Consider the following 14990-nt stretch of genomic DNA (forward strand, 5'->3'; position numbering starts at 1 on the left):
AAAGCATAGTCTGAAGACCATTTGATAAATGTAAACTCTGAGGTAAATTTTTGATTTTACTGTAAATGCAAATATCTGTTACTCTTTTTGTTTCATTATTATTCAACCAATTGTCATCTTTACCAACGATTTATTATCATTTTGTTAATCAAAGTAACCAAGTTTAACGTTTGAACAATAAACAAAAAGTAACACATTAGCACAGTCACTTAGTCATACACACTCAACCATAAGCCATTTTTATATGTCTTGTATTCTTCGAAAAAAAAAAAAACTATATACATCAATGAAATAAGATGAATGATGATAAAATAGTGATTATGAACATTTTTCAGTAACCGTGAACTCATAACACAGCACTAGTGCGAAAATCTACTTGTGTGAACAGCTATCTAAACTATACAGTATAAATGTCTCAACATATATTCGAAAAGATCTCTAACACTCAAGTTTCATGATGCATATACAAGGCCACCTACATTTTCAGTCTTTAAGTTGGCCCCTCAGTCGGGGAACCGTTGGATGTCTTGGTAGGGCTATAGAGACCTAATTTTACGGCAACTTCTTTGGGTTGCCGGGGAAGATTCCTTGTTGGAAATGGATTGAAAGTGATGGGTCTCATTGGACCTTCCAGTGAAACACTAGAAGATCGTGAGATTTTTGAAGTTTTGCAAGATGATTTCACACTCTTTCCTGCCTGCTCAGTTTCAGAACCTTGACAGCTCACCTGGTCAAGTAAAGTCACCCGAGGAGATGACATTTCTTTGGGAGATGTGGATCTGATCTCTTTTGCCTGGCTCAATGCTTCACTTAGATCTTTGGGAGATGGAGATCTGATCTCTTTTGCTAGGCTCAGTGCTTCACTTAGATTGCTATTACTTGAGTGTGACATGCGTAGTTTATGTGGCAATGAAGAACCTGAATCAACATTACTACTACAGAATTTCGTATTACTCTCAAGCTCTCTATTCGAGTTACTTCTTGTTGAAAGCATTGCGGGCTCATGCTCCTCTATGGGTGTATTGGCTGGAGTGTCTGTCTCTTTGATGCTATATATCAATGCCCCTGCGTCTTCTACTGACTTTTGCTTCATAATTCTCTCTATTAGTTCTGTATTTTCTTTTACTAATTCTTGCAATTCTACTTCACTGTTCCTTCGTTGTTGTAGGCCTTTCTTTTTGCCTTCTTTGCTTCGACTTGATTTTGAACTCTGCTGGATTAAAAAGCAGAAAATGTCAGGATCGAGAGCTATATCAGCATCTAAACTCAAGGATTTAACACCCCTCCAAAGCCTCTGTCGAATAGCTTCTGAGCTTAAATCCCTTTCACTAAAGAAATCGGTTTCCATTTCTGGCCCACTGCTTTCAAAAACAGCATCGTCCTCGCCTGTTTCATCAAAGGATATAACATTTTCCGCAGAATCAACACTGCAGGGAAAAGCTGATATCCTTCCTTCCAGTGATGCAGTCAGTGAAGATTCTCCTCGCTGTCGCCTGAAAGGGGGTTCTTCTTGCACATCTCCTAAACAAAAAATACTTTCATCTGCAGCCATCAGCGTTGATGACGTTAGTTCATCTGTAGATTTCCTAAGCTCTCGTATCGCTGATGGGTGTGGCATCTCGTCAGAAAATGGCAGTGTTGTATTGGGAGACTTTTTGGTTGTTAACAATTCTGTTTCTTGGGATATCCCTTTGATCATAAACTCTTCTAAATCATTTGATCTCTTCACAGATGATGAATAAGTTTCTGGTTTACTACACTGGATATTTCCTGATTCCTTTTCATTATTCATAAGTAACAAGGCACTTTCTTCACATTTCTTGCCAGGTAACATATCTGAACCTTTTTGATATTCTGTTGAGAGAGGTAGTTTTCCCTCTTTTGAAATTGACTCTGTCGGAGACCTTTGCATTTCTTCTTCGATTTTCTCCACAGATGTGTGTTTGACTGCTTTGATATTTTCTGCAGGTATTGGCTCAAGTTCTTTCTCATATATTTTTGAATGCGGTCCTTCTCCTTGCATTCCTGTAGTTAATATGGATTCTTTATCTTGAGATTCATCTGTTAAAGGCAACTTTGTTTTAAAATATTTGTCTAGGTGTGACAAATCTTCTTGCTCTGATGCTGTACTTGGTTCTTCATTAGGTGCGATTACTTTATCACTTTCATACTTGGCAGTCTATGTGGCAAGAGTTTCTGGGGGAAGCAAAGCTGAAATCCTCTCCTCTAATGATATCTTTGGGGGGGCAACAGACTCTGCTGCTGAAAGTCTGGTAGTGTCATCAGTGATCAAAGTCCCCATCCCTAGAGTGCTTATGTTTGCCTGAACCTGTGTTTGTGCAAACACAGGTTCCATTTCCTCGCTAGTTACTTCCGATAGTATGTTACTCTTAAATGGCTTTATCGCAGAAGGAACACTGTCATTCATAGAAACTACTTCAGTTTCTCCAGAGCTGGTTAGTAATGAAGAGAAACTGGACTTCTGATCTAATTCCTGACTATCAGCAGTGGCAGAAACATCTTTTGTAGTTCCAAGAGACAATGAATGTAACAGTAATGATTCATCATTATCTCCATGTGTAGCTGTACTGGATACTTTAGTATGAGTCTCTGAGACTCCAATGTCTGATTTGGATACCAAAGGTATGGCTGATATAAGCTTTTCACTACTACAAGCTTGGCTTGTTGTTTTTAACATGTCTGTCCCTGTAGATTTTGATTGATCAGGTTGTTCATTCTCCAAAAACGTTTTAACACCCTCTTGTTGGGCATTAGGTGAATCGCTGTTTGCACTTGTCATTTGGTCAGAAATAGAGGGATAATGGCTTCCAGTCTCTATACCAGATGAAAAGTGCACAAAGCCTACATCATGGGAAGTATCTGCCTTATAGCTTTCTAAACCTAATGCAACTGTTTCACTAACCTTAAACTCAGTGTTAGAAGGTGGGTCTTCGCTAGTATTATCTGTCAGCAAGGTAGAGAGTCTTGATTTTGATATATTTTCCCTGAATGTGAAAACCTTTGACTGTACATCCGTGTCATTTCCTTCTGAAACGTCATAATCATCTTCACTCCCTGTGTAATGAAGTTTCATATTCTCATCTGAAAATATCCGCTCCGTTTCAGTCACTTCCTGTACATCAATATTGATATTGAAATGTTTTTTAGCCTGGTATGTAGGTTTTTCCATATCTCTGCCTGCATTGTTTTCACAGCCTTCTTGGTCAAACTTCGTAAAGTCTTCAAAAGAAGTTACATTAAGAATAAGAGACTCACTTTTAACTTCACTTGTCATGCTTGGATCCTTTGATTTTTGTACTGTTTCTTCTAGCAAAATTTCTTTCTCTGCCACTCGAATCTCTAGATTTTCAGTGTCAGTTTCAGCCTCTGGACATAAATTGGAAATTGATTTCCCTAGCTCCTCCAAGGGATGAAATACAAATGTCGACAATCCTGGGACACCAGAATGGATCTCAAAATCATTTTTCTTTTCGTCCTCAACTGTGATTTTAGGAGACTTTGGTGGGATGAGTGGCGAACTCATTCCAGATTCAGGGGGTGTAGAAGGTAATTCTGTCAGTGACCAATTTATGCCAGCTTTATTGTCTTGCATGATACTTGGAGATATGCTAGGAGTGTTTGAAAGAGATTTGTGTGGTGATGCACTAATGGGGGAAGTTCTTGGAGATGGTGATGGAGACAATGATGGTGACATCTTGACTGTCAGTGAGGTTTCACTTACAGGTACAAGTGACGGGAAATCCGGGAAAGTAGTCTCAATAGGTGACCTCTGGGGTGTGACATTGTGCTGTGCACTGAATTTGTCTATCTCCTCGGGGCCTTTCATAAAGCTGACGTCACTTGGAAAGGGAATCCTTGCTATGATTTCAGCAGCAGTCAGATTTTTCCCTGCCAAGAGAACCTCCAGAGGAATCCCATAATTGGGAGAATATAAAGAGCTGGTTGGTGGAACTTCAGGTTGGACTGGAATACAGCCTTCTGCTACTTCATCATTTGGCAGACGTGGTGAAAGTGTCGGGGAAGTGGCTTGTTCTACAATCTCTCCCGGCTTTATTTCTCCCCGTGAAAAATCAGCGCGTGGCATCTCAAATTCTTCAAGCTTCAGTTCTGCTGGTGCATCATTTTGTCTATCAGTTAATGTCTTTTCAGTTCTTTCATCTTTCGGTATACTTTCCAGTTTATTTTTTTTACGTCGCTTTGTATCACTCCTTCTTGTGCATTTGATATTTCTACAAATTCCTTTACCTCCTGATGCACCTCCACTGTTTCATATTGTCTCTCTTTTTCTATGTCTGCTGCTGTCGTGTGGGGCTGCCCCTCAATCTTCAACTCTGTCCTGCCTAGTTTTATGTCTATCGATCTTACTTCAGGTTTCCTCTCCCCAAGCATTTTTACTTCTTTATAGTCAACTCCATTTTCCGATTTCATATCCTCGAGTTTAATTTCATCTATTTTGTCTCTATTTTTTTCATATTTCGCATTGTCCTGTTTATCTTCTATTTCCTCTTGCTTTATTTCCCTTAATTTTTTAAACACTTGGTTATTTTCTTGCTTTATCTCTCCTGGTTCATCATTTGGTTGTAAGTCTTTTGGTTTGATTCCTTCTGGTTTATCATCTTCCTTATTTTCTAGTCTTAAATCCATTATTACATTTGCTGCTTTTGTCTCTCCTCCATTTTCACTTCTGGCTTGATTTGCTCCGTTCTAACTGGCGTTTTCTGACCTGTTCTTACTTCTGGCTTTGTTTTCTCCATTCCAACTTCTGGGTGTATCTCCTTTGTTCTTACTTCTGGCTTTGGCTCCTCCATTCCAACTTCTGGCTTTATCTCCTCTATTCTAACTTCTGGCTTTATATCCTCCATTCTAATTTCTGGTTGTTTTTCTCCCATTCTGACTTCTGGCTTTATCTCATCCGTTCTAATTTCTAGTTGTATTTCCTCCGTTCTAAATTCTGGCTGTATCTTCTCTGTTCTAATTTCTGGCTTTATCTCCTCCGTTCTAACATATGGCTGTATCTTCTCCGTTCTAATTTCTGGCTTTATCTCCTCCGTTCTAACATCTGGCTGTATCTTCTCCGTTCTAATTTCTGGCTTTATCTCCTCCGTTCTAACATCTGGCTGTATCTTCTCCGTTCTAATTTCTGGCTTTATCTCCTCCGTTCTAACATCTGGCTGTATCTTCTCCGTTCTAATTTCTGGCTTTATCTCCTCCGTTCTAACATCTGGCTGTATCTTCTCCGTTCTAATTTCTGGCTTTATCTCCTCCGTTCTAACATCTGGCTGTATCTTCTCCGTTCTAATTTCTGGCTTTATCTCCTCCGTTCTAACATCTGGCTGTATCTTCTCCGTTCTAATTTCTGGCTTTATCTCCTCCGTTCTAACATCTGGCTGTATCTTCTCCGTTCTAATTTCTGGCTTTGTCTCCTCCGGTCTAACTTCAGGCTGTATCTTCTCCATTTTAACTACATGCTCCATTTCCTCTGTTCTAACGCCAGGCTTTATCTCCTCTGTAATAACTTCTGGTTTTATCTCCTTTGTCGGTGCTTCCGGCTTTATTCCATCTATTCTAACTTCTGGCTTAATCTCTGGTTTCATCTCCATCGTTTTAATTCCAGGTTTTATCTCTACAGTTCCAACAACTAGCTTTATCTCTACAGCTTTAATTTCTTGTTCTTTCTCCATTACTTATTTTATTATTTTATTGGAAGCTAACAAGAGAACACTGCTGCTCTATGTCTCAAGGTAGTTAAGAGGCGGATTTTGTATGATCTTTAATATTTTCTATTAGAAGTGTAATATAGTGTACCTGTAAAGCAGCGCAGGTATTTCCATGGATACGGCAGTAATCTTGCCCCATTCCATTATCTGTTATCTGCCTGTGTTCATAATTCTGTACAACTTTTCTCCTTGCCAGTTTATGTAATTTGAGAATCTGATTTTTGAGTGACTCACAGAAAAAATGTATCTGGCACCAGCTCCATTATATACCTATCCAGATTATCAGTTTGACATTTCCATATACATTTATAACAATTTATTTCACACCGATACAAGCTCACTTAAAATTTATTTCTAAAACGTTATGCCAATTCTTACTTTGTTTTATTTCTCTATGAGGAATCATCTGAAAATAGAGAAATGACAACACAACTTGAAGGTGGGAAATTGAAGCGGCACGGGCCATTCTCCGACACTGCAGCTTGGTTCCATTATTTAAAGGTAGCGGCTGTTTATTCACCTTAATTTAACGTGATAGCATGAAACCATTCATTTTAAAAGTCTATATTCTTTGAATAATAGGTAGTGAAATCCAATGAGGATAGCCGACTGCATTTGCCCTTTCTCTCTCTCTGAAGAGGTTGTTTCAAAAAACGACCAGACTCAATTCCTACTCACCCAAGCATCCATGCCTGATGACCGAACAAAACAGAATATTGTACATACCCAACGGATACCTCCGCCACAATAGAGTTCCCGCTCCTTCTGAGTGTTCCTAATACGAACTAGACTCGGAAGGGTTCGAATACTACTACAAAATCCTCCCCAGGAATGGAACAGACCCCTCTCATTTATGCGAGGGAGTTGAGTAACAACTTTAGGGAGGTGAAAAGTGTTGTTGATGCCCTGGATGAGAGAGGACTAAGTCCCTCGGATTCAGCTCCCGCTCTATATTAAGGCGAGACTCCCTTCCCCTGTCCTACAGAGGCCGGAACCACACGAGCACATCCAGAGCCCCAACAGGAGAGGCAAACCCGTAAGGAGGTAAATGTCGAGGCAGCCACGGTGTCTCCTCCTTCAAAAGATCCTTAGCAAGCCCCTCAATAATATAACGCTGTAAAGGCAAATATGAACCAGGTTTGGATTCAACGGTCTGCGAGGATTTCAAAATCGACATTTTCAATTGATTCAGAGAAGTGTAATACCGCCCAAATTAAGCTCACAGCACAGGGATATCAATGACTTCTCGGGAAGCTTAATCACCCTAGTTAAAACAACAAATGATAGCCAGCCTAATCTGTGGAGATGATGTCAGACCTCATGCCACTCACACCCACATGGATGTATTTACATATATACACACATATATGTATATATTAATATGTAGGTATATATATATATATATAGAAATATATATATATGCGTGTGTGTGTGTGTGTGTGTGATATATATATATATATATATATATATATATATATATATATATATATATATATATATATATATATATATATATATATTATATAATTATATATATATATATATATTCATTCGCATATACATGCATACCGACCCGGTGACCTGACTTGACTTGCCTCGATGTTGGTCACCTACCGGCTCTTGCCTTTCTTGTATCCTGTTGCTTCACCCTGTTTTATGTATAGTGGGTTTGTCTGCCATATTTTCAGCACGAAAAGGCGTTTTGCCATACATGTGTATGTGTGTGTGTGTGTGTGTGTGTGTGTGTGTGTGTGTGTGTGTGTGTGTGTGTGTGTGTGTGTGTGTGTGTGTGCGCGCGCGCGCCTTTGTATGTATATACCTTGTTCTAATTAGTCATGATTTGGCCAAGTTTGCTAATCTTCATATTCTATCTTAAGTTATGCGTAAAATAATAGTGAAAAATACCCCTATATCCTTGCATAATACTCATCATTTCATTTTTTACACAAGCGAAATATATCATCGTCTTTTTATACAAACGTTGGATTACATTTACAATAATAAAGTAGATATGCTACAGTTATCTTTGAAATTACAAAGGTAACGTCAATCTGTAAAACAGCAGATCCCATTGAGAAACTGCATTTCCTCGGCTAACCTTTCTCTCTCACCTTAACTATTTGATCCCCAAGCTCGTCGTCGTCCGGATTGGACCACTCATTGAAACAAAACCTCTCCGCGTGGGACCAATCCACACCCCGAGCTTGAAGGTGTTTTTCTGACAGCGTCAACCACAGCTGTGGGAACATGCAGGAAAAATGTTAGTAATGTGTGTTCAATATGAAGCAAATTGGGAAGATGATAATAATGATAATGATAATAATAGTAATAATGCTAATAATAATAATAATAATAATAATAATAATAATCATAACAATAATGATAATGATACTAATTGTAATGATAACGATAACTTTAATGATAATGGTAAGGATAATGATAGTGGTAATGATAAGGATAATGATGATGGTAATAATAATAATATTCATGATAACAATAATAATTACATCAGCAATAATGATAATAGGAATAGGAATAATAACAATAATTACATTAACTATACTAATAACATTAAAATAATAATGATAACAATAATAATAGATATATTGATAACAAGAATCATAATTGTCAGTTTTATCATTACCATTATTGTTATTATAATTGTTATTATCTTCATTATTATTACTATTACAAGTTGGATTATCATCATAATTATCATCATTAGTATTATTGTTTTTTATTTTCGTTACTATTGCTATCATTACTATTACCATGATTATTATCATTATTATGTCTATCATTATCATGCTAAATAATAAATGTAAATAATAATATGATGATAAGAAGAAAGCAAATATCAGTGTCAATAAAGCTATAGTAATAATGATTGTAGTCTTAGAATAACGAGAGCAATAAAAAAAATAATAATAATAATCCTATCTTTGCTATCAGTTCTATCATTATCATTACCCTTATCATAATGATAGCACTGTTGAAAATAATATGAATAATCAAAACATAAATCATGATAATATTTATAATACAAATAACAATGGCAAGGGTAACAACCATTCAATATAATAACAATTATACTAAAAATACAAACCACTTTTATGAGAGTAAGAACAAGACCAGCAAGACAATAATAATGATGATAAAGATAATGATAATCATGATGATTATGATGATGAGGATGATAATAATAATAATAATAATAATAATAATAATAATAATAATAATAATAATAATAATAATATAATAACAACCCACAAAAATAATGATAATCATAATAACATTAATAATAGTAACAATGCCAACAACAAAAATAAAACTAATATCAATAAAAATAATAATAAACGATCACAATAATTTTAACAATAATAATACCAAAGATGATATAAAAAATAATAATTTTGATAACATACTACTAATGAATATTAAAAGGTAACAGTAATATTCTTACAAATGATGGAAAACAGACAACAATGTCATCATTGATAATATTAAAAACAACAAGCACACTGAAAACACAAACGATAATACTTTTTTCAATTCAGTACAATATGATACAATGTGATGGTAATGACGATTCAGCTTCCCTCTCGACCCATTGGTCTATGAATGCCCTTGGGAAGGAACTACCAACTCTCTCAGGAATGGTCTCGAGAGAGGCTCATGCCATTCTCTAGTTGATGAGATTTTGTTGCGTATGGCAAGTCATAGGCAGGACTGGACATAATGAGCGCTACTGATGGGCATGGTAATACGTCAGATGACACCCTGCTGCACTGCATTTAGGATCACGTGCAAACGCTCTCGCAAGCCAGGGGCTGCCGACCACCACCGTCGGCTTGCTTAGTAGTTGGAGTCTGTCTTCATCTGATCTGACTTCACAGAGTCGATCCATTTGCGATGATCATAATGGCCAACACCTGACAGAGGCCGAGTCAGCACTAACTAAAAATAATAAGGTGAAATAAACTGGGCCATAAATAAGGCCATGGCGAAGCTTAACTTTGCAAGTCACACTAAAATGATTACTGAACAAACCAAATATTACTACTGCTATTATTGTTGATGATAATGATGAAAACAACACATTAGTAGAAAAAAAAAACACAATAATAATGTGAATACTAAAAAATAAATATGATAACGATAACAATGATATTAAAATAATAATAATAGCAGCAACAATACCAAAATAATGAAATTCATAATAATGATAAGGAATAAGAATGATGATACAAGATGATGATAATCATAATAATAGCTATAATAATGAGAACAACAATAACCATAATTATGATAATCACTAAAAAAGAATAAGATTTAAAATGCATACATACGCTATGACATTAGAGCGGCACTAATAGTACAAATGATAACAATGATAATGATTATGATAATAACATTAATAACAAAAGCAATGATAATAATGCTAACAATGACAAAAAGGCTAATAATAAAAATAATAAAAGTAGTAATAATAAAGATGATTTTAACAGTAATGATAATCATAAAAATGAAAATAGTAATAATGATAATGATGATAATAATGATGATAATGATAATATTAATAATAATAATGATAATCATATGTATAATCATAATAACATTAATGATACTGATAATACTAATAATTATAATAATAGTAATAATAACGATAATAATATCAATAATAATCATAAAAATAATTATGAAAATCAATTGCAAGAAAAAAGGTGCAAGAATAAAAAATGACGATCCTGAAAAAAAAAACGAAAATGCTTAAAATACACGTTAGAGCCAATCTGATAACGAAACAGATTACAGTTAAATGGCCTGATTTTTGTTATATTGAAGGAAAAATCAATTGCGAGAAAAAAGGTGCAAGAGAAAAAAAAATGATGATCCTGAAAAAAAAACGAAAATGCTTAAAATACACGGTAGAGCCATTCTGATAACGAAATGGATTACAGTTAAATGCACCGATTTTTGTTATATTAAAGGAAAAATCAATTGCGAGAAAAAAAGGTGCAAGAAAAAAAAATGACGATCCTGAAAAAAAAACGAAAATGCTTAAAATACACGTTAGAGCCATTCTGATAACGAAACGGATTACAGTTCAATGCACTGATTTTTGCTATATTAAAGGAAAAATCAATTGCGAGAAAAAAGGTGCAATAAAAAAAAAATGACGATCCTGAAAAAAAACCGAAAATGCTTAAAATACACGTTAGAGCCATTCTGATAACGAAACGGATTACAGTTCAATGCACTGATTTTTGCTATATTAAAGGAAAAATCTATTGCGAGAAAAAAGGTGCAAGAAAAAAAATGACGATCCTGAAAAAAAAAACCGAAAATGCTTAAAATACACGTTAGAGCCATTCTGATAACGAAACGGATTACAGTTCAATGCACTGATTTTTGCTATATTAAAGGAAAAATCAATTGCGAGAAAAAAGGTGCAAGAAAAAAAAATGACGATCCTGAAAAAAAGCCAAAAATGCTTAAAATACACGTTAGAGCCATTCTGATAACGAAACGGATTACAGTTCAATGCACTGATTTTTGCTATATTAAAGGAAAAATCAATTGCGAGAAAAAAGGTGCAAGAAAAAAAAATGACGATCCTGAAAAAATGCCAAAAATGCTTAAAATACACGTTAGAGCCATTCTGATAACGAAACGGATTACAGTTCAATGCACTGATTTTTGCTATATTAAAGGAAAAATCAATTGCGAGAAAAAAGGTGCAAGAAAAAAAAATGACGATCCTGAAAAAAATGCCAAAAATGCTTAAAATACACGTTAGAGCCATTCTGATAACGAAACGGATTACAGTTCAATGCACTGATTTTTGCTATATTAAAGGAAAAATCAATTGCGAGAAAAAAGTGCAGGAAAAAAAAAAAATGACGATCCTGAAAAAATGCCAAAAATGCTTAAAATACACGTTAGAGCCATTCTGATAACGAAACGGATTACAGTTCAATGCACTGATTTTTGCTATATTAAAAGAAAAATCAATTGCGAGAAAAAAGGTGCAAGAAAAAAAAAATGACGATCCTGAAAAAATGCCAAAAATGCTTAAAATACACGTTAGAGCCATTCTGATAACGAAACGGATTACAGTTCAATGCACTGATTTTTGCTATATTAAAGGAAAAATCAATTGCGAGAAAAAAGGTGCAAGAAAAAAAAATGACGATCCTGAAAAAATGCCAAAAATGCTTAAAATACACGTTAGAGCCATTCTGATAACGAAACGGATTACAGTTCAATGCACTGATTTTTGCTATATTAAAGGAAAAATCAATTGCGAGAAAAAAGGTGCAAGAAAAAAAAATGACGATCCTGAAAAAAATGCCAAAAATGCTTAAAATACACGTTAGAGCCATTCACTGATTTTTGTTATATTAAAGGAAAAATCAATTGCGAGAAAAAAGGTAAAAGAAAAATGACGATCCTGAAAAAATGCCAAAAATACACGTTAGCTAAAAAATACGTTAGAGCCATTCTGATAACGAAACGGATTACAGTTCAATGCACTGATTTTTGTATTAAAGAAAAAATCAATTGCAAAAAAAGTGCAAGAAAAAAAAAATGACGATCCTGAAAAAATGCCAAAAATGCTTAAAATACACATTCTGTTTCTGATAACGAAACGGATTACAGTTCAATGCACTGATTTTTATATTAAAGGAAAAATCAATTGCGAGAAAAAGGTGCAAGAAAAAATGACGATCCTGAAAAAAAAATGCTTAAAAATACAGTAAAGGGAAAATTCAATTGGGAGAAAAAATGCAAGAAAAAAAAAATGACGATCCTGAAAAATGCCAAAATTGCTTAAAATACAAGAGCCATTCTGATAAAAACGGATTACAGTTCAATGCACTGATTTTTGCTATATTAAAGGAAAAATCAATTGCGAGAAAAAAGGTGCAAAAAAAAAAAATCATAAAAAATGCAAAAAATGCAAAAAATACACGTTAGAGCCATTCTGATAACGAAACGGATTACAGTTCAATGCACTGATTTTTGTTATAAAAAAAAAAAAATCAATTGCGAGAAAAAAGGTGCAAGAAAAAAAAATGACGATCCTAAAAAAATGCCAAAAATGCTTAAAATACACGTTAGAGCCATTCTGATAACGAAACGGATTACAGTTCAATGCACTGATTTTTGCTATATTAAAGGAAAAATCAATTGCGAGAAAAAAAGTGCAAGAAAAAAAAATGACGATCCTGAAAAAAAAAAAAAATTCTTAAAATACACGTTAGAGCCATTCTGATAACGAAACGGATTACAGTTCAATGCACTGATTTTTGCTATATTAAAGGAAAAATCAATTGCGAGAAAAAAGGTGAGAGAAAAAAATATGACGATCCTGAAAAAATGCCAAAAATGCTTAAAATACACGTTAGAGCCATTCTGATAACGAAACGGATTACAGTTCAATGCACTGATTTTTGCTATATTAAAGGAAAAATCAATTGCGAGAAAAAAGGTGCAAGAAAAAAAAATGACGATCCTGAAAAAATGCCAAAAATGCTTAAAATACACGTTAGAGCCATTCTGATAACGAAACGGATTACAGTTCAATGCACTGATTTTTGTTATATTAAAGGAAAAATCAATTGCGAGAAAAAAGGTGCAAGAAAAATAAATGACCAAAAACTAAATCTTAAATCACGTAGAGATTGCAACGTTAATTAAGAATTTTTATTAGGAAAAAAATGCAAAAAATGGAAAAAAAATGCAAAAACCAAAGCTTATAACGAAGCATTCGTTGACGATTTATATAATCAATTGATAAATTAAGAAAAAAATCGAGAAAAAATGCAAAAAAAAATACACTGAAAAATATGAAAATCGAATACATTAAGCATTTGATATAAAGAAAGATAATTCAAAAGCTGATTAAAAAATATGAAAAATCAATGCCAAAAATGTAGAAAAATAAGATCGATCGAAAATAATGCAAAAATCTTTAAATACAGTTAAGAAACCATTGAAACAAAGTGATAATAAAGACTATTAAAAATGAAAAATCAATTGAGATCGAAAAAGAAAGTTAAAAAATGAGTTTGATAAAAAGAAAAATATTAAAAAGAAAGACATTTAAAAAAAGGATACCTGAAAATGCAAAATTTGTATTAAAAATTAAGCAGAAAAAAGGAACAGTAAAAATGACGATCTTTTAAAAAGAAAAATCAATGAAAAAAGTGAAGAAAAAATAATGAGCATTCTAATAACGTAAAAAGATACAGTTAAGCCATTTATACAATGATAATTCAATCTGATTAAAGTAAAGGAAAAAAATGACGATCCTAAAAAAGTGCCAAAAAAAAATACACTGAAACTTGAATCAAAAACGATACAGTTCAGCACTGATTTTGATATATTAAAGAAAATAATAATTGAAAAAAAGTCAATGAAAAAAAAAAGAAGAAAAAAAAATGCAAAAAAATTAAAAATAGTTAGAACATTCTGATAAACGACGGATTAAGTTCAAGATGATTATGCTTTAAAGAAAAATAATTCAGAAAGTTTAAAAAAAAAATAAAGAAAAATAATGAAAAAAAAAAATGCCAAAAAAATAAAAATTAAATAGAGCCATTCTGATAAAACGATAAGTTAATGCACTTTTTTTATATTAAAGGAAAAAATTCAATTAGAAAAAGGGAAAAGAAAAAATAAAAAATGAATGTAAAAAAAAAAATGCTGAAAGAAATGATCATTGATGACGAATGGCTTATTTCGAAACAATTTCTATATATTAAGAAAAAAAAATCGACGAAAAAAAAAAATGAAAAAAATTCAGAACATAAACAAAGGATTACATAGATGATTTTGCATATAAGAAAAGAATTCAGTTAAAGAGATTTTATAATTAAGAAAATCAAAAGAGAAAAAAGTCAAAAAAAAAAGAGATTCGAAATGAAGTTAAAGATAATACTTTAAAGAAAATTATATGAAAAAACAGTTAATGCAAGATTAAATATTTAAGAAAAAATAATTGCAAAAAAGGTTATGAAAAATTGACATGAAAAATAAAAAATGCTTAATAAATTAAGAAATCAATTAACAAAAAGTTCAGTTAAGATGATTCTGATATAAAGGAAAAATAATGAAAAAGTTATAAAGAAAAAAATCATAAAAAAGGATAACATGTTAAAAATGTTGCATTTAAAACGAAAGGATACGTTCAAAAGATTTTGAAAATAAGAAAATAATTCCGGAAAAAAGTGCAGAAAAAAAAGA

The 14990-nt window shown here is 33.3% G+C and overlaps 1 protein-coding gene across 1 annotated transcript in view; it reads right to left on the bottom strand.

The window, feature by feature from the left end:
* Window positions 1-6816, bottom strand: part of LOC147467752 (uncharacterized) — a 7289-nt gene extending 473 nt beyond the window's left edge. The window contains 3 exon segments of the mRNA XM_086530975.1: window positions 1-4209; window positions 4212-4661; window positions 4664-6816. The exon segment at window positions 1-4209 is cut by the window's left edge and continues 473 nt beyond it. Of these exon segments, the coding sequence (XP_086387101.1) occupies window positions 491-4209; window positions 4212-4661; window positions 4664-5702 (5208 nt within the window). The 5' untranslated portion in view covers window positions 5703-6816 and the 3' untranslated portion in view covers window positions 1-490.
* Window positions 6817-14990: the final 8174 nt, after the last annotated feature.

This window comes from Penaeus japonicus, unplaced genomic scaffold (genome assembly GCF_977035675.1).
Source record: "Penaeus japonicus unplaced genomic scaffold, GWHDUDI00000001_assembly GWHDUDI00000034, whole genome shotgun sequence".
NCBI classification, from domain to species: Eukaryota; Metazoa; Arthropoda; class Malacostraca; order Decapoda; family Penaeidae; genus Penaeus; species Penaeus japonicus.